The sequence below is a fragment of the Candoia aspera genome, chromosome 6 (genome assembly GCF_035149785.1).
Source record: "Candoia aspera isolate rCanAsp1 chromosome 6, rCanAsp1.hap2, whole genome shotgun sequence".
Lineage (NCBI taxonomy): Eukaryota > Metazoa > Chordata > Lepidosauria > Squamata > Boidae > Candoia > Candoia aspera.
This window is the reverse complement of record NC_086158.1, coordinates 70,969,323-70,990,272: the sequence shown is the minus strand read 5'-3', so window position 1 is coordinate 70,990,272 and position 20,950 is coordinate 70,969,323. Positions and strand designations below refer to the sequence as shown.

General features: G+C 36.2%; 1 protein-coding gene across 1 annotated transcript in view; it reads right to left on the bottom strand.

Annotated features, from left to right (window-relative positions):
* Positions 1 to 20,950, bottom strand: part of ADGRA1 (adhesion G protein-coupled receptor A1) — a 286,630-nt gene that overhangs the window by 213,626 nt on the left and 52,054 nt on the right. Inside the window, exon 5 of the mRNA XM_063307368.1 lies at positions 11,160 to 11,373. Within this exon, the coding sequence (XP_063163438.1) occupies positions 11,160 to 11,373 (214 nt within the window). The remainder of the gene's footprint in view (positions 1 to 11,159; positions 11,374 to 20,950) is intronic.

The following is a 20,950-nucleotide window of genomic DNA, read 5'->3' as shown; positions in this document are numbered from 1 at the left end:
CACAAAGAACTGTTAAGGGTGGAGAAATGGCAACTTGGTCCTGAAAAAAGTGGGAAGTGTGAGAAAGAAATACAAAATAAAACTACCTTGTTGTTTGGTATAAGAAACTCTGAGAAGCTTTCAAGATTCTGTTATTTTACCCTATAACAAGAAAGCACATTCCTGGATACCCCGCTGCTTCTGTTTCTCAACCTTGCCCACTTCAAAAGGCTGACACAGAGCTTGTTTCTTCCTAGAAAGCATGAAAAATGTCTCTAAATTCCAGTAGTGTAGAACATCTCCTATGTCACTTGCATCTGGTAGTCACTGTCATCCACTGAGCTGCTCTTTTGTTTGACTGCTCATGAAAGTGACTTCCTCTGTTACCTCCAATCCAATTCTGTAGTTTTGGGATCCAACTGTCCATCTTTAGGAAGGAAGATTATAAATCTCAAAGAAGTATATGACCTTGAGAAAAAGCTGTGTACAGAGCCAAACATAAATATCGGAAGTTAAACAAGAGCCTATACTGCCAGCACCTCTAGATACAGGGGACTTCATCACTATCCTTGAGCAATTACAGTAAGACTAAATCTGTTTTCAAGATTTGTGGTTGTAAGAGGTAATGTTTCCTTTTTTCATGTGCTAATAAAAATTCCTGCATAATTGCAGTCTTGCTTAAATCCAGTATCTGGCGTGACAGAAATTGTTCCATAATGTACAATGAAAATTAATTCAGGAAAACCATTATGATGTTCAACTGTAGCCTACAGCATTGGCCACTGCCAAATGCAGGCGTTCAATTCAATCTGTTTTAAATAACTAATCTGGGGTGAAGTATTTTCCTTTAGAATAATACATTTTCATCAGTGCAGCTACATACAACTAATTAAACAGACTATTTCAGCCTTGCTCTGCAAACCTATTTCTTTTTTGTTTTGCCATAAGATACTTGCAGTGATTATTTGCATACTGATGGTCATTTAAGTATCAGTAAGAGAAGGAAGCAACATATAAAGAACAGGTCATAGCACAGCACTGACTTTTTCGTTCCCCAAGGAAAAAAAAATCTGACCTGACTTCCTGTTACAAATCCAGAAGATTCAGTCTTAGTTCTGGTAAAAAAGGGAAACAAGCTACTTTGTCTCCTGCCACCACTCCCTTTATACAAGCTCCTCTGCAAAGACTGATAGATCATATTCTGCAGTTCTACATTGCCTATATACAAGGCAAGCTCCTCTCAATTATTAATATGAAGAATTTCAAAAATAAGCAGAGATTAATTGAAACACACTATTGCACAAAATGAGAATCAAGGATTAAAACAAGAAAAATCAAGAGAGTAAGTGTAAAATAGGATATCTAAAATGAATTGAATCCAGCTGCTTTAACTCGTAAGACAAAGGGACCCTGTAAAGGTTGCTCTAGTTATGCAAGGGCAATTTGGGGAGGTTGCCACATGATTGGGCTGTATCAGTGATTAAAACCTGCTCATGTGCAGGCATTATTTGGAAGTTTCGAGTGCAGAAAAATTATGTAGCAGGAATTTTTAAAGCAAAACAGCCCACACACTCACTCTCCCTTGCCATAACTTTTGCCAAAATACTCTGCTTTTTAAATCTTTATATTCAAAACAGGTAATACCTGCTTAAAACCCCATAATAATGCAATATTCAAAAATAAACACATAAACATGCATCCACTCTTATTTCTATGGAAGTAAAGACCACACAAACCCTTGGATGAATCCGCTGAATCAGATGCAGTACCTTGAAGCAAAAAGTAAGAAACTCCCAGATGGACAGCAGAATATTTAAACAAGCAAACAATTATTTATTTATCCATGGTATGATTTTCTTCAAAAACTAAATACGAAGATGCCGATGATATACTACCCTGTATAGCATGAAGGAAACAAAATTTATTTGGAGCTCTTACAGATTTTTGCATACTCAAAACTACACACAGCCTCAATTTATCAGAGAACTATGTAAAATCCCAGAGCTTTAAGCAAGACTGAGAAGTCAGAAATGCATTCTAGAAAAAGGCAAAAGGCAAAAGGAGTCTACATAGTTGCCAAAAAAGTACATGGATGTAGCCATGACATCAGCATGAGCTGAGTTTACCAAAAATACAGATTCTACGTGATGTTCTTTCATTAGATGACAAATAGAAACATTCTCATTCAGCCCAACATATAGTTAGTAATTTAATATGCTGCTGCCACTGTTGCTGTCACCTTATTGGATCAAGTCTTAGCTCATGCATTTTTTAAAAAAAATGTAGCTCTTAGGCCTAGTTTACATATTTCAGATATTACTTGAAATATATTTCAGACATCTCCATGAGGCAAAACATTTGTATTCAGAAGTCCACAACACAGGTTCTGATCCTGATCTGCTTTCTCAAACTCTACTGGCAAAAGATGATAGAAAGTCCAATTACGTGCACAGGGCTCCAGACTGGAGACACATGATCATCACTGATTTTTGCATATATAAGCACTTATCAGCTATTTAGTTTTAGATCAAATCTTATCACATACAAGGACTGTGAAGTCAAGACTTTTTCAAGTCAAACTCAGTTCATGCTGATGTCATGGCTACGTCCATGTACTTTTTTGGCAACAATGTAGACTCCTTTTGCCTTTTTCTAGAATGCATTTCTGACTTCTCAGTCTTGCTTAAAGCTCTGGGATTTTACATAGTTCTCTCACCCAAGGACTAATTGGGTTCAGTTGTCCCTAGCTTGGATAGATGCTGCCACCTAGCTGGGCTTAAATCATTGAATCTTGGCTTCAATGTGATTGTTGGTCACATATGATTATGGCAAACATATCTGTCATGTTCACCGTTGTGGTGTTTCTGCATCGTAACGGTTCGCCAAAAGTGCTGATACGTGTGCTGGCTGGGTGGGTGCTGCTGGGAGCCTTGTACAGGAGACGTGCTGGACTGTGCCAGGAGGAATGTGTTTCGGCTATCTCTGAAATGTCAAGGTCTTTTTGCCCGTTGATCAGCAGAGCTCGTTAGGAGCACCTGGGAATGTGGGGTGTACTGTATGCGAAGAAGGGGTGGGCTGATGTTTGTAACGATACTATTTAGTTTGAGTTTAGGCGCGCTTTTCTCATTCTCAGCTTTTTACCTGTTTGCACTCTTTTCTAAATAAACCCAGAACCTGAACTGTGATTTTGAGTCTGAGAGTTTTATTTGGATTAAGGCAATCATCACAATATCTTAACTAGTTTGGTCTCAGGTAGGATAGCAGCTGAACTTTTAGTGAGTTTATTTATTTTTTTATTTATATCTCAAAGTATTTATAACTTCTATTATGGTTGTCACTGATATTAATATCACACAAACTATGAATTGGTATTTGAGAAATGTTGAATTATTTACACAGGCAATTCCCATGCCTTTACCAAGTTTCAGCATTTTGCTAGATAACTACTCTTAGCTGCACTTTGACCACTTACCCAGAAATTCTGGTAGCTGGATTTATTTGTCTTTTTGTTGTGTTGCCACCAAATTTTCAACACAGAATAGAAATAGTAAGCTTACACATTCTCTAAAGCTGCTTTATAGATGCACAACATGATGCTTTGGCTTCAAAATCTTAAAAGGACTGTAATTTCTCTCCCATGACACTTAATAAGTTTTGTTGACAGTATTCCCCTCTCCAAAACTAGCCTGCCTTTGCTATTATATAGTATAGTTTTTGAATCAGAAAATCATCACATCTGTTGCAGAATATAAGGCGATTAACTTTCTGCAAAGTTTTGAAATAATGATGGTTAGCACACAGTCATACCCATTGGAAGTGGCTGGAAGTGCACTTCAGTCTTCCTAGGTAAAGGTTAGAATGTACCTGAGAAATCTAACTATATGTCAGTATAGTCACTATATACCACCCAACCACTTGCAGTAACATGATTTTGGCATGGTTTTGTTATCTTTGATGAAGACCTCTGACTACAATTATCATTATAGCTTCGTATCACTGGGAAGCCTGCATGATTTATTCATATTGCTGTGTTAGACATGGAGTCAGTCTTGGAGCACACAGCTATGAAAATAAGCTGTCATTCTTCAAAAGTAGTAGTTTTTTTCTCTCCTACTGTCCGAAGCTTGTAGCTAATATGCACTATTAGATAAATTCAAGGTATTTTTTGCATTGAGATTTAACTTTTGCAGTTAATTTATTTTTGAGAGACAGATCACAGCACAGAACAATTTTGATTAAGTCCAAATTAGTGGAATTACAGAAGTCTGAATCCAAGCCAAAATAACCAGAAGATTGTGACTTTAGCATGTGCTGTGAATTCAGCCCTGAAAGAAATGGATATGTCAGAAAGTAACAATGCAATAAAGAAATATATTCTTGTATACATTATCAAAATATTGCAGTTGGATGCTTGCCACCGTTCACATTTTTCAGCAACACAGAGAATGACCTAGTAAACACAAGAATATTTACATATTTTGTACTGTAGTGATTGCAACTCTATTTAAATATTGCTTAACTACTTCTTTTTCTTAAAAACTGCTTGAATGTACTCAAATACTTTAACAAAACAAACAAACCAATACAAAACTAGCATACTTACCTTCATAACTGTTTGCCATAGGATGATTTGCCCTTCTCAAAAGTCTGCTTCAGGCAATTTGGAACAGGTTTATATTTCCATCATGGGCTAACCACATACTTTTTACAATATTTAAAAGCAATAATTCATTTTGAAATCACATAGTAAACATGTACACATGGACTTCAGCTGATTGTAACATGTTTACTATATATATCAGATACAAATTATTTTCAAATGGTTTTAAAAATGTGTGGTTAACTCAGGGTGGAAATGCATATTCTTCCAGAGTTTCTAAACAACTCTGGAAGAATAATTTTCAGAAGTTCAGTACAATCTGAACAATGTTATTTATCAAAACATAAAAAATGGGAACTAGGTATAAACTGAAAGCATCTTCTTGAATCTCTGATACAGTAAAGATGCATGGCCAAGAAAAAATGACCTGGGATAGAACATGAGTTTATAAATTTGTTTCATTATCACAGTAAAATCTGTGCATGGGTTTTGTTCCTTATCATTTATTAAGGAACATCAGCAATGTGCTTAAATATTTATGTTTATAAAATAAATAAAATTAAAGCTTTTATAAAGTATAATTGTGTTGAATTGAAAATGCATGTATAAAACAATTTGAATAGATGGTATTAAGTGTGTGTGTGTGTGTGGAGAGAGAGAGAGAGAGAGAGAGAGAGAGAGAGAGAGAGACCGCATGCATAAATACAGTAATTCTTTTTAAATGATAGGTAAAGGTAAAGGTTTCCCTTGACATTAAGTCCAGTCGTGTCCGACTCTAGGGGGTGGTGCTCATCTCCGTTTCAAAGCTGAAGAGCCAGCGTTTGTCCCGTAGACACTTCCGTGGTCATGTGGCCAGCATGACTACACGGAACGCCGTTACCTGCCCGCCGAAGCAGTACCTATTAATCTACTCACATTTGCATGTTTTCGAACTGCTAGGTTGGCAGGAGCTGGGACTAGCAATGGGAGCTCACCCTGTCAAGTGGATTCGAACCGCCGACCTTCCAATTGGCAAGCTCAGCAGCTCAGCAGTTTAACCTGCAGCGCCACCACGTCCCTTTAAATGATAGCCTTTGAAAAAAGAAGTATTATGCATCTGCTACAAAGCTGTGTTAAACAAGGTGGGGAAGCATGCTAAGCACAGCTTCTGAAATTCTTTTTAACCCCTTTATCTGCAGTGGCCAGAGGAAATTTCTCTAGTTTCATCTGTATCACAAAGTAATATGTTCCTTCTCTGCAGGAATTAATCAGGTTGTGGTATTGATGTTGTTATTGTTGTTGTTATTATATACATATCCCACCTTTATTTTGCACAATTTAAAATGGTGTACATAATGTTCCTACCTCCTACTTTCCCCACAACCATCCTGTTTGGTGGGTTGGCTGAGAGAGGGAATGATGCCCCAAAGTCACAGAGCCAGCTTTCATGCCTAAGAGAGGACTAGACCTCATACTCTCCTGGTTTCTAGTCCAGCACCTTAACCAAACTGGCTCTGGATGCCTGTGTTGCCTCTGTTTTGTCTGAATATGAGAGAGTCTAATCTAGTACATATGTGTTGCCTCTCCGTCTGTGTGTATGAGGGTACTGGCCCACTTATCATTTGCTGAGGACATGTCCTCACAATGTGACTAATATCCCCTAACAACCTACTGCTAAGGCAGCCCAAAGATAGGTTTGGGTGTACTGGTGTGGAAGTTTTGAATGTTATGCCACAAGTCATTCCAAATGGACAACCTAGGGTGCATGGAAGGAGAGGCTTGAGCACAAAGTTGGTGTCAATTATTTGCTTTTCCAATTGCTTTCAACTGGTCCATCAGATCTGTTGTGGGACCACCCTTTTCTGTCTAATTACTGTGCTAGGAGCCTGTTCTACAGTTCTGTTTTGGCTGTGAAGGAGACCAAAATGTTGGCTTTCACAGTCACTCTCTTCATGTTTTCTTCTCTTCTTATGGGTAGGTTATTTGACTGACCTAAAAGAAGTTGCTCCCTTAACTGCCATATAGTGCATCCCAAAGCACCTGATAGATGGGCACCACACATATAACATTCCTGCTCTTGAACACCAGTTCTATTTGTGCTAAGCTATAGAGTGGGTAGTTCAGGGGGCTTCCTACACACACTGAGGATGGACACAGGACAGGAGACCTCCTCTGCATTTAGCACTGCTCTGGCTATAAGGGAGACCAAAAACCCAGCTTCTGCAGCCACTTTATTCAATGCATTTTGAAAGGTAGTACCATCTTTCCAGGAAAATATTTTCTTAAACTCCATCTCTTCAATAACACTTATCCAGTGATTACATCTTGGATGCACAAATCCAGCTGACCACAAGAAAGCAGGCATGATACACTGAAAACCCCTACTCTTTGCTGCCATCTAGTCATCAATTAATTAGTAACAATTGTAGAAAAATTGGGCAGATGTACACAAGAGTACCTCACAGCTTAATACATTTCTCATACACTTTAGAACCCCGAGAACATTTAATCAGTGGCTCTACCTGAGCAACACAAACTGGGGATGTGGCTATTATTTATATATTTATTTTACTGGGCTTATAGGATACTCCAGTCATAACAAACTTGAATGGTATACAGTACTCTGCAACTACTATGCATTGGGTTAAAAACAATATAATAATAAAAAAAACAAGTTAGTGATATTATGCAACTCACATATAGGATCAGAAACAATCCCAATATAACCAAAAATCAAAACATCTTCTACTGCCAGATGGAACAAGTTTATAGCATTCCAGCCCTAAAGAATAACCATGATGTAATGGCCTTCCTGAAAAAAACAGGATGGAAATAACCATCCAGGTATCTGAGGGAATATTGCCCCACAGAAATGGGGCAGTGATCGGGGAAGGCTTGCTTCTGTGATCCCTAGAGATGGCACTGCTTGAATGAAAGGGCCAGGAAGGAGTCCACTCTACTTTGTTGTATAGGCAGACATCACTTGAAACTGGCAGGCCCACAAATATCCAAATACTGAGCTATGAAGAGCTGTAAAGGTGACAACCAGAACTCTGAATTTCTCTCAGAAGCCAACTGAAAACCAGTGCAACTGTCAAAGTATTGGTGTTGTATGGGCAAATCAGGGAGTGCCTGTAATATTCAAGCTGCTGCATTCTGGACTAGCTGTAACTTCTCAATGCTCTTCAAAAGCAGCCCAATGTAAACCAGAATACAATAGTCCAACTGAGGCTACATTATATTAAAGAGCAACAAACTCTTTGCTGCCATCCTGTGATCTTTAGGATGGAGGAAATTTCTTTGAAAAAAAATTGAATAAAAATGTGATTGGATGGCTCATCTAGACCATACAGTGCACTGCGCTAGGACACATTCTGTATGGCAATTGGTGATGGCTTTTCCTACGACTGATGATATTCAACCCTCACTTAAGAGAAACCAATAATCACTCCCCTTTAGCATCATACATTACAAGTGCATGGACAGCAACACAGCTGCTAAGTTCTGGGTAAGGGTGTGCTGTGAAACAGCAAGATTTGAGTCAATAGGAAAGTTTTCCAGCTCTGGTACAAAAGGAAAGTAGCTATGTAGATCAACCTTGAGAGGATGTAATCAGGATGGACGCATTTATGGCATCTTTGTGCATGTATGGATTAATAGAGAGGGTATAATTGTGTTGCACCTTTCTGTCTTTGAATGTACTGGGAAGAACAGAGTGGGTTCCATGTGTTCTGGTCCGGGTCATGTGATCAGGAGGGCGGGCTTAGAATGAAGCAGTCAGCAGCATTCCATGCTACTGCCCAATTGCCTTTCCTAGAGGGATGATGACTGAGGGATCATTTTCTGGAATATTTTTTCTCTGAAGCACATGGATGGATCCTACCCATTTTTAAACCTGTCCTTTTTTTTGGGTGGGGGGGCATAGTTTCTTTTGCCACCCTCAATCTGGTCGCATTCTCTTTTGTTTCTAGAGATTTATCTTGCTGATGCAGACACAGAGAGACAGGCAGAGACTTTACATTATTTCTTTCCAATATTCCACTGGATTGGAAAGAATAAAGGAGTGCCTATATGTATTAAACAATGAAGTTTACAGTAATACTACCCTAGTTTCTATGACAACACTAAAAGGAAAAGTTAAATTTGTTTTATTAGATATGTAGCTATAGTTAAGGGTGACCTAAAAAGACCTCCCTAATGGGAGCTTTACAGAGATGATTTTTTTCTGATATCGGAAGCACTATAATAATGTATCAGTTTGAATTATGAATTATGCCAGATCCATTGCTTTTTTTTAAAAAAAAAATCAGCATAATTCTGAAGTGTAATGTTAGTTAACACCCCTGAAATGTCTGCATAGTACAAATAAGGGTGACTAGCTGCATGAATACCAAGAGAGGTGAAATTTGGTTTTCATATATGTTTTCAAGCCATTGTAATTTGATCACATTTATTTACTTATTCAACATAATAATAAAATTAAAAAAATGTTTATTACAGCCATAAGGCCAGATGCAGTAAACTATCCAGTCATAGAACTGTAACATAAATACATAAATACATACAGTATATATAACAGAAAGACAGATTAATATAATAAGATCTAAAGATTAATAAGAACATACAGTATATGACAAAATAAAATATTACATTATAAAGAGTGATGAATAAATAAGCATCCCAACTTAGTCTATAGGGTGATGTATTGGACAGATGGTAGCACAAAACTGGGAAACCTGGGAGGATATTTTTGAACCCTTGTACTCTATGCATCTGATGAAGTGAGCTGCAACTGATAAAAAACGTATGCCACTGAATAAAAATTGTTAGTCAGAAAAGAGCTATGGCTCTCCCACATTGTCCATGATCTACACAGGCTCCCAGCAGTTCAGTAGTTTAGTTTTATGTTACACATAAAATGGGCAGCTCCAAAAATGGAAATGAAGGACAGTGTAGCAACCCTATAATTTAAGCATTAGTTGATGAAAGAACCAACTGAACTATCAGCACTAACTGGATCTAGATCTTGGAAGAAATCCACTGACTTCAGTAGGGCTGAACTTAGTCAAGTCTAAAAGAACTTCAACTGGTTTCAATTAGACTACTGTAAATGTGATTAGACTGGAATCTAGCATATCTTTTTACATAAATAGATTTCTCGTGTTAACATCCTGCATTGTGTTCCTTCTCTGACATTTTTAAACAAGCATCAAATCAATTCTGTATACTATAAAATATAATTACTAAATAATAAAGAATATAATTCATCAGTCTAAATCTCTATTTCATCACTGTAGTGTCCTACAGTTGAAAAATGACCTGAATAATAGTTTCCCTTTAATATAAAGGAAACACACACAAATTAAAGCAACTTGGCAGGTCTTCATAGCTCTGAGACTACACTGTTCAATATAAACTTTATAAACCATGATGATTCAGAATCTTAACATATTTATAATAGTTGCTGCCAGTGCATAGAGCTTTGAGAATTATTAGCAGGTACTGCTGCTGAACCTATCCACCTCCCAGATATCTCACATAGAAAGCATATTCTAAAAGAGCTTTTTTCAAGTTGTAAGTAATGTGCAGATGAATTTATTTGTAAAGAGCAAAATGGCTGTTTGACATGTCCCCTAATATTTCAGGCAAAATACCATTATTGGAGAAATGGTACAGGAGTATAGGTGAAGTCAACAATAAAGAAAAATAAGCACATTTCAAGTTACCTTTTAATTTTAATTTAGTTTTATTTTATTAATTTAATTTTTATTTTTATCCAGCTATCAGTGGACTACTGCACCTATGGAGATACTGAGCAAAGTGCTAGGTTCAGATATCATACTAATACCATGGCTGATTTTACAAGATAATCTGAATCTTAATTCCTGGTTTAGAAACCATAGTGGTTGGATTCATATAAGCCAAAACCAAACTAGCACATCATAACTTAGCATAATGGATAATTCAGTAAAAAAAAACTCTGGGATTCCCCTGCAGTCATCCATGCAAAATTAGTGCACAGCCTGTCCAAAGCTGGATTATAGGATTATTCTATATACAAAACCTGGGACATATTTTATTGACTTCTTAATTAAGCATAGTACTCCACATATCGAAAGCTCAGATGCTAAGGTAAACACACAGAGAGAAAAATAAACCAGTATTGCCCCTTTTATTATTAAACTGGATTTGGAGAGAGAATTTGAGGATCAGGTAGAAATATATATGGTGTCTCCAGTGCAAGATTGCCATCTTCCATCATTGTGATTTTACATCAAGACAACAAAGAAAGTTCAATTCAATAGCTGCTGTAAAGGGATTATAGATCAGTGATTTTATCTAATATTATTGACATATATTGTAACAAATTTGAATAATTAAACACAAGATTTTTGCCTGCATTAAATGCATTGAATCTGCTAGAAATTGGCTTCTTCATATTTTCTTTGGATCTGAAGGGATGCTATTAAATGAGGAAGCTTTTTATCAACATACCTGATAGGGAAATAAAACCCTTTCAGGCTCCAATATTCACATTGCTAAAACCGTAGCATAAAAAAAAATCATACTCCATACCACATGAAAAACAAAAATACATTACCGTGTTATTAAACAGCAGTCATGTATTATGGTCTCCTCCACAAGCATGCCTCGTTCATCATCAGTTTCAACCAAGCGACCATCACGGTACCAATGTACTTGTGTCGTAATGTCGAGGTAAGTTGCTGTACACTGAAATGGCAAGCGATCACCATGAAAAACCACCTGTTTCTGTGACGGTATCAATTCAAAAAGAGGCAACTCCAATGGACCAGCTATAGATGGGAGTATAAAGAAAATTATTTTTTATTCCATTATTAATAATATCGTCCTCCTTAAAAGATATAGCAGTACCAGATTCAATACAATATGAACAAGATTATTGTTTACAGTGCAGTTCTAAGCATGTCTGTTCAGAAATTATACCCACTAGGATTAGCATAGGATTATAGCCTTAATTTATTTTAACTTAATGCAAATTACTTTTTAATACACAAATGAAGTGCCTTTTCAATATCTATTGTTCATTCTCAAAGAGTTCTGCACAAGGGTAAGTATTTATTTATCTAAGAGATTTATATGGCTGCTCAACTCATGGCAATTCCAGGCAGCTTACAAAAATAAAACCCCAAATACAAAACCCACTATACAAAACCCCTTGGCAGCAGCAATACATTCAAACAAATCACTTGATGGGCTCTGCCTCAACCTGGGATCCCCAGACTCACTGGCAAAACCATGTCTTCAGGGCCTTTCAGAAGAGTATTAAGGTGGGGGATAGCCTTATCTCTGCAGAGATGATGTTCCACAGGGAGGGAGAGAGGCCACACAGAAGGCCCTTCTTCTTGGTCCCACTAGATGAATCTCCTTAATGGGTGGGACCCATAACATACCCCACCTCCCCAATTTGGTGGGCCGGCTAGATGGATTTCAGTAGGGTTTTGGAAATTATAATTTCCAAGTGGCCAATAGTGATGATTGATTTCACTATCAATGTATGTATGGTTCAGAGGAAAAGGGCCTCCCCTTGCCTATATTCACTTAAGTGCAGGCAGCATAAGATAAGAGATACTAAAATCATTAGGACTGAAAAGCAAAGGGGAGAAGGCATGGGCACTGCAGCGTGACCCAAAGAAATCAAGAAACTTGAGCTGTTTCCATCCCATAATAAAAGAAAGGGGAAATTTAAAATTTGTGTTTGTAAGCTGCATGTGGACATTTATTCATGTCATCAGCCTGCTATTTTCTTTTCATTCATTTTATCATAAAAAGTGAAGGTGTGCTAAGAGTTATCGTGGGGGAAGAACACAGCCTGATCTTTGGACATATTCTACAATCTCATCAACATTTCTGGATTAATATATGGTTCATTCGAAGGTAATGTTGGCTACACATTGTCATCTTTTTACATAAGCACCAAATGTTCTATCAGCAGAAAAAGTTACTGATTCAAGATACAGAGCACAAAACTACTCAGCTCTCAAACATAGCAGCTTGTTTACCCAATTCAAATAGTGTCAAATCAATACCATACCCTGACTGACTTCTCCACACATATCCCTTCCTGCTTCCTCTGCTTTTCCTTCTTCTAGAATGGGCTAAACCCAGCTATTGCAATATTAAAGCCTATCTGACCAGCATTATATAGCCAACAAAATTAAACCAAACCCCCCCCCACTTGCACTGCAAGGGTCAAATACTGTGTCTTGTCTGAACAGTAACTTCATTTCTCATCTCACGGACATCTATATGCATTATAAAAAAGATGGTAGCGCTGACTCAGGCATTTTTAATTCTATGCAGATTTATTTATATTTATTCATTTGTTATACTGCAGACAGGTACTTTCTTTATCTGCTTAGAAAGGAAATGTTTAATCTTTCCAGTTGGGGTACAACTGAAACATCTGTACATCTTTCCAAAACAGACTGAAGGAGTTTAATTGAAAAATTAATGGAGAATCTCTTATATTTACCTGATATTAAAAGAGCTAATAATTAATATAATGTAAGGTTACTGTTGAAAGTAAGGAACATGATCCATAGCATCAATTAATGTAAGTCTGTATTAATACCTATTGCATGTATTCATAACCAACTAACATTTTTATCTATGCTCATTTCCTTACAGCAGATACACAAAATGGTATTTATATTTTGGACAACATCTCTCACAAATCCATACAATTGTCCATGGTAACTGCAGGTGATGGCAATCTATCCAAAATATTTGATGGACATTAGGTTGCCTTTATATAGAGTACAGATGCCAGTATTTCTTTAATCTATCAACATACCAAATATCAGAATTCTTTTTCATGTTGAAATATCATGAAGTATCTTGCTATAGAACTGAGTTGATTCATTTGATAGTGAAGATTTTTTTTTCTCATTTTCTGGTTACTAGTGAGATACAACAATACATTCAAAACCCTCTAAGGAGTTGTGATATTCATGATAAAAATATAAAATGTCTTACCTACTCAGAGCAAGCATAACTATTTTCATTCATCTCTCATTTCAATTCTAGTCAGTTTCAAAAAGGTATTGTCCTAACAGTGAGACACATGCTGAGATGAGGAGTAAACCCCAAAGGCTAAGGCGGGCCTGATCTGTGTCTCTTTGAATGGCTGCTTAATTCCTCAGTACTACGCATGCACTTTACAGCCTGGATGGGAGCCCCCTGCTCGCCATCCTTACTCATGACAGGTATTGTTGGAACATTTCTGCTCAATATATTAGGATTACAACTCCCAGAATTCCAGTTAGCATGGACATTGATGAGGATTATTAGAAGATATAACTTCAAAGCATTTGAAGAATGCCAAGTTGGAGAAGAACAAATTATGCTATCTATCCAGCTTCTACTAGATAGACAATATCCTCATTTTTATATTAACAGGGAAGTACTGAGCTTTAAACTGCAAATATCAGCGACCACAGTATCTTGATAGAACAACTCTAGAAATTGAGGGTTGGAGGCATGATAAATGCCCTGTTATAATCTCCAAGATCAGGCGATAGCATTACAAGAGGGAAATCAGCTTCACTTCATAACATTTATACTGTTGGATATTGGAATGCTCCATCTTACTGATTTTTTTTAATTGTCTGGATGTGAGTACCACTCAGATGTGAGAGGTGAGAACTTTGGGGAAAAGAAGTACTGTTTGTCTGTGGTCTTCTTCACAGTAGCCTCCCTCCAGAGGTGTGGTTGGCACCAACCCTGGCATTTTTTCATAAAGCAGCTTTGTCATAGGGTTTTCAAAAGTGAGTATAGCTTGATTGTTGGATTAGTGATGATGGCTATTTGTAACTGTTTTTGTTTAATCTTAATCACTTTATTGCTATATTGTTGTCATTATGTTATCATTTTTTTAGTATTTTAATGGGCTATTATTGTAAATGGCCATGAGTTGTAGCATTAAGTTCTGTTCAGTCATTCAGTCATCACTCTACTGAAGATACCCCCACAGCCAAAGAGTCATCTAGCAAGCATGCACAATAATTATCTCCCGTGTTACTTCCAAGATTCAGAATGTACTTCCTTGGGAGTTATGTTTGATCTTAATTCTCTTTGCTTTTAAACACCAAGACACTATTCTGGTGCCAGATCTTAATTGTTAAATAATTTTAGTATTATTCTAATATATTTTAATCTTTAATTTTATATTCTGTCCTGACTATGGAAATCAAAGCTATCTAGCTACCATAACAGTTGGGTTGGGGAAGGTAAGGGGTCTACTTACATGTGTTTATAATGTATCCTAGTGTTTACAATTGAAAAATCTTGTGTCTTCAGCTCCCATGCATTCTGAAGACTATGAACTCACAGGAGGCTGCAGATGCAAGGACTGAAGCTGGCAGGCTAGGAACCAGCCCTTCCCAGGCCAGAGAACCTGTTCACTTCTCTGTCACAACTGTGATTAAACGAAACCACTAATGTTGACTTGAGAAATGCTTGCAAAGTCAGTTCTCATCTTTCTTCTGCTGCCATGCACACATTAATGCAAGGGAGTCGTTAAGAGATGGAAGATGGCTGGCTGGCTGGCTGAGAATGAGGGAAAAAAAACTGATGACAAAAGCTAATGCAGAGAGAGAAGGTCCTGGGTGACTCACAGGTCCCTTCTACGCCTGTAAGTGTGCCCTCATCTACTGGTGGAGGTCTGAAACAGTGCACTCTATTTTCTTTACTTTGCAGTGACAACAATAAGCACAAATCACTTAAATGTAGCTGCAGCAGGAGGAGATTTTTAGAAATGAAGTGAGGAGGAGGAGGAGGGTGGCTTTTTTCTTGTCAGTGTGAAAACTATGCATTCTATGGGTTTACAGAATGTCAGCCCCCACTTGTCAAGAGAGATATTCATAAATAAGGATAAAGGGATTTCTATGTCTACTCATATGTATACAACAAATTACCTCTGTAATACAGTCTCTCAAGGGTGTGTAAATACTTTTTATCAACCATTACAAAAAGTACTAATGCCTGCAGAAATTCAAGTGGTCCTTACCCTGACCTTGTTTAAATGAGCCTTGAAAAGCTGGCTGTTCCCCCAGGCCTTGAGTTAAGGAGTATATCAGTTCCCTTATAGAAATATGTGGGTTATAATTCTATTGCTCCTCCTGGGTGTCTATTGTTCTTTTGCTAGTTATAATGACTTCCACTGTTTTTAATACTGTACGCTGCCCAAAACTGTTATGGAGTCAGACCATCTTAGAAATTTGACAAATAAATAAATGACTGAATGGATGTCAGAAATAATTTAACATTTACTTGCTTTTTAGTCCCTTAATATTTTAAACACACACACTGCTATTCAAAATCAATTCAATTTGGCTGATAAGAGCAAGTTTCATTGTCTTCCACTGTATAGCCATCAAAAATAAATGTTTATTTGCAGCTTCCCAGGGTATGTAACATGTCAGGTGAGTTTATTTGTAATAGAAACCATTACCCTGAAAAGATTTGCCATGTTTCCCAAAACTTTCTGGAGGGCAAAACAAGATCATTTCTGAACAGGCAACCATCAGTACAATATGCACTGCACATGCATGTCTGCAGCTAGAGGAACATTTTAAATATTTTCCTTTTAGAGAAACAGAGAGAGATTCTGGAAGTCTTAATGGTTTAAATATTAGTATCCTGTATCCTTGCAAATCATTTCTCTTTTTAAAAATGGTGAGTAGAAGTGACAGACATAGCCATAACTGTGTAGTTCAGCTCTGCAGTACAGACTATAATCCCTCAAATCCAGGTCTGAGGGAGCTGACCTGGCAGCTGCAGTTTGTGTAACAAGTGCAAAAACCAGTTCCTAATTAAGGCTGTATGTAATTTGTCCCTTAGGTCACACTAAATAAGAAATTATTCACAGAACATCTCCCCACCATAAGGAGGGTAGGTGAGGAAAGCAAAGTACTTAAGTCTCCACCTACCTCCACCTTGCGAGGTAGTCCAGGCAAGAAACACAACCAGGGGTACTAGCTCTATCTTTACCATAAGGTTACATTAACAGAATCTTGCAAGACTGATTCTCCCCTCCTCTCTTTTTACTTTCTGGAAAACTAGGGAGGGTCCCTTCTGAAACATTTCCCATGCCATCCCCACTTCTGTGGGATGAGACATATTTTATACTCTGGTTGTCTCATCTGCAGCTGTTCCTCCTGTCTCCTAAGGTCATTCCCACATATCAAAATTTATCTTAAATAAACTAAGAAAAGGTCAAGGATAACCATAACCATAGGTTCAGGAATTAAAAAATACTAAACATAATAAACAGAGTACATGAAAAGTAGAACAGGAAAATATTTTCTAACAAAACTAAATCAGCAAGTAAACAATTCTCATTAAACAAGAGTTCACTCATCTGTTTCCATGGATCTCTCATTTACACCATTGGATGAATGGCATAAAATAATATTTTAATAATGTAATGCTTTTTTTTTGTATAGTATAGTATAGTATATAGGATTGTAAATTACTGTGTGTATTTGCTTATCAAGAAGGAAAGAACTGCCCTCAGGAGGTAAGGCAGGAAAATACTTTTGCTCTTCATTTGTAGGCCACAGATAGAAAATATTTTCTTGAAGTTATCTCTACAGCAAATTAAACATATTTTTTTGTGGAGATACCTTTAAGAATGCAACTAGGTGATAGGTACGTAAAAACTGTTTTCCTCAACATTTAACAGCACTATTTAATATACTGGGTTTAGGTCAATGATGAAAAGCAAGGCAGAGACTTAAGAAATAAATAAAAGCAATAAATAAACAAGCAGATGATTCTTGGCTTTATTTTAATTCTGTAACATAGCCAATATCTGAAGATATGCAAAGGCATTCCACTCCTTTTTCTCCCCCAGCCCTCTTCTCTTCATCCTTCCTTCTGCTGTTGCTATCAGTACTGCTTCTAACTACAAAACACTTGGAGGTGGGACTCCATTTGTGTTAATCATGCCTCTTCTTCAAGGTGCCAAGAGCAACAGCAGCAAGGCTAATTTCAAAATCAGAGAACAGAGAATAGAAACCACTATAATACAACTAATTCACCAATGTATCATTGTTATTCATAAATTGTTATCCACAAAAGTAATTGCTTTGGACTGTATGCATATTCTCATACTTAATTCAGATGTTCACTCAAACAGCAACACATTTTCTGTCTCAAAAGGCTAACTACTTGTGCATAAAATGAAAGTTAATCTTTTAAAAATTGTAGCTAAGTAACCTTGCAGGCCATTCTTCGTTTTAGAGTTACTGTTTATGCATACTACTTTAGATTTATTTTGCCATTCACACCACTGGTCTAGTTTTAGCATCTGGTAGACAGAAATTGGAATCAGCCTAGGATAACGAAGAACAAATATTATCCTTTCCAAATTTTCTAGATGATTGGAGTCCCATGCATGCTTAGTGCAAAGTAAACCTTCTGAGCTAAAAATATTTATTTCCAAATTTTATGGATGTCTTGGAAAGATGGTCCTTTCAAATGAAGATAGGCAGGAGGCCTAGGGAACTCTGGTACTGTCCTTACGGTGCCAGACAATGACATCCATGGGCAGGGCTCAGATCATGACACTGCATCCACCATCTTGCCCATTTTGATCTCTCCCCAAACCCCATGGACATCATTATGCCAGGATAATGTCCTCCTCTTCCATTATTTACAAACCCTGTATGTGGACATATATGACTATATGTATGTATGTATGTCTGTGTATATATATATATTCATTCTTTTCTGTACTATATATTAAAATGTTTTATTTTAAAATTGTTAATGTTTTAATAATTTTGTAATCTGCTTTCAAAACTTTGGTTAGTGCACAGAACTGTAATTAATAAATCTGTGTGGTCTTAAGTGATACAATTCATGTCAAATGAGGAATAAAAATATTTTTCAACATTGTGCCTGAACACAAACGTGGAGGCTTGAAAAATCTCAGACTTTCTGTTAATTTCCACATGTCTTCTGATCTTCTGAAGTCTAAAATTATGCCATATTTCAATTTTCTCTTGTTAAAGTTGATCCATCCCTTGTTAATTCTATTATCTGTATAATTCATGTCCTACTTTAGAATATATTTATAGCACTCCTTGCTCTTATGGAAAACTAAACTATATAGTACATATGATGACTTTATAATATTAAAAATCTGATAACTGAGGGGAAACTTATTTATATTAAATACATTTTACTGAAGCATTTTTTTTTAAGGTTATCAGATCTTACCAATTAAGACCATTAACAAGATCTGAAGAATGGTACATATGCACAACTTTTTAAAACATGGGAAGCTCTTCAGTAATATATGAAAGATTTATATTAAATACAACGTAATTTATACAAAGTATAGAAAGAAGACTTGGAACTTTATGAATCAATTGTAAACCCTTCATGGCATAAAATTCATTTCAGCAAGCCAGGAAAAATTGAATATAAAAATTATTCATTTCAGCAAGCCAGGAAAAATTGAATATAAAAATTATTCATGTGGTAAAATCTAAAATAAAAATTACATTATATTAATTAAAATATTTCCTGTTGGAGTAGAAGGGTTGTAATTAATTTGGTATATACTATTATGATAATACTTCAGGAATTTAAAATGCTGCCAATATGTCACAACTGAATTATGAAATCAAAGGATGTTTTAATTTAATCTGCTATCACTTTGCAATTTTAGGCAATATAAATTCCTCTTGGAAAAATTCAATGGTTTAAAAACTATTGATGTCCTTACTCACTCATGACCTCCCTTATCTGGAGTGTCCCAGGTGCTAAGTTTATCACGTGAATAAGGGTTAAAATACAGTAGAGCTTTTGTTAAAAATGGAGCCAAGTCTCTGCCATGATAGAGGTATCACAAAATAAAATTTTAATTGCGTCCATGGAGTAGGTTTGACTTGGATTTTCACCTTCCATAAAAGTCAAAATATATGCACAACATTAAAGCTAAAAATCAGGAAAATTAAAGCTCCCATTATCCTATGACAGTTATAATTAGGTGACGAAATCTTTTACATTTCTTAACCTCTTAACAAAGAGTTTAAAATAATTTAGAGGTATTAGCCTAGGCTAAATGAATCAGTTTTGAAGTAACATTCATTTTTATAAGATTTATCATTCTCATAAACTCAGTGGGATATTTAGCTACAAGCTTATGCTAATTTTATCTGATATAAGGAAGTTGATACATTTACAACCATAAATAAAGAAAGTTTCCTTGGAATAACCAGTCCCAGATATAAAAAAGAATGTGAAACACCAATTCTTACCAATGTCCATAAAAAGAGCACAGCCTATAGTGTGAGACTTACTATTAATTGAATAATCTGATAATTACCATATCAATACATGTACAAACATGTCAATAAGACAGTATATATTCAGCACCTGGTAACAATTTATATTCAACTCCTGCTACACAATACCAAATGTATTCCATCTGTCTAATAAGTCAGGCCAATGATTCCAGTATCAAATTAAAAATAGAGAAGCACATATTGATCCAATTAATAAAAAAGAAGAAATCCATACTGAGATAAAACTAGTTTCAAAATATCCAGTGTACCATATTGAAGGCCATTTCCATACTTCATGATACCATTACTGTAGATTTCAATTCTTCTGAAAGGTATATCAAGAATGGCAATTAAAAATCAAGTATCATTGGAGCATTTTATAAAATGAGGATGTGTACCTGTGTGCCAGGTTTAGTGTCAATATTTTTGCATCAACATTCAATCAGGGAATCAGATGATAATTTGCTGGATTAGCAGGACCTTTACCAGCCTTCAAAATCACTGCTGTATAAGCCTCACTGAATGAGGTTTGTAAAACTTTGTTTAAAATTATCATAGACTTCCATTAGTATTGGGGCAAAGAACTTAATATATATTTTATACAACCCAATGGAATAGCCATCTGGACTGGAAGCTTTTCATGTTTTGTAGATTTAATGGTATTTATTATTTATTGGAATGATAATACAGTTAAATAGGTAACATTTTAGGAAGACCTGTATTATATAAACACTTATTTCTTCTTTGGTTACATTTGATTGGGAGTTACACAACTGAGAATAAAAATAACAGGATTGTTGACTTATTGAGTCAGAATCATCATGTAATTTACCCCAAGAGTCTATAATAGTCGCAATACATTGTGATGATGATGCAAGTCCTATTCGAGAGTCTAGTACTTTACTTGGTCTTTGACCTTGTTCCTAATATCTTTAATTTCTCAATTCAATGAACAGCCTCCATTGTCTCAAGTGCATATTCCTATTTATCCCTCATTAAAACTTTATATAATTCTAGGTTGTCTTGCATATACTGTATATTCAAAAGTTAG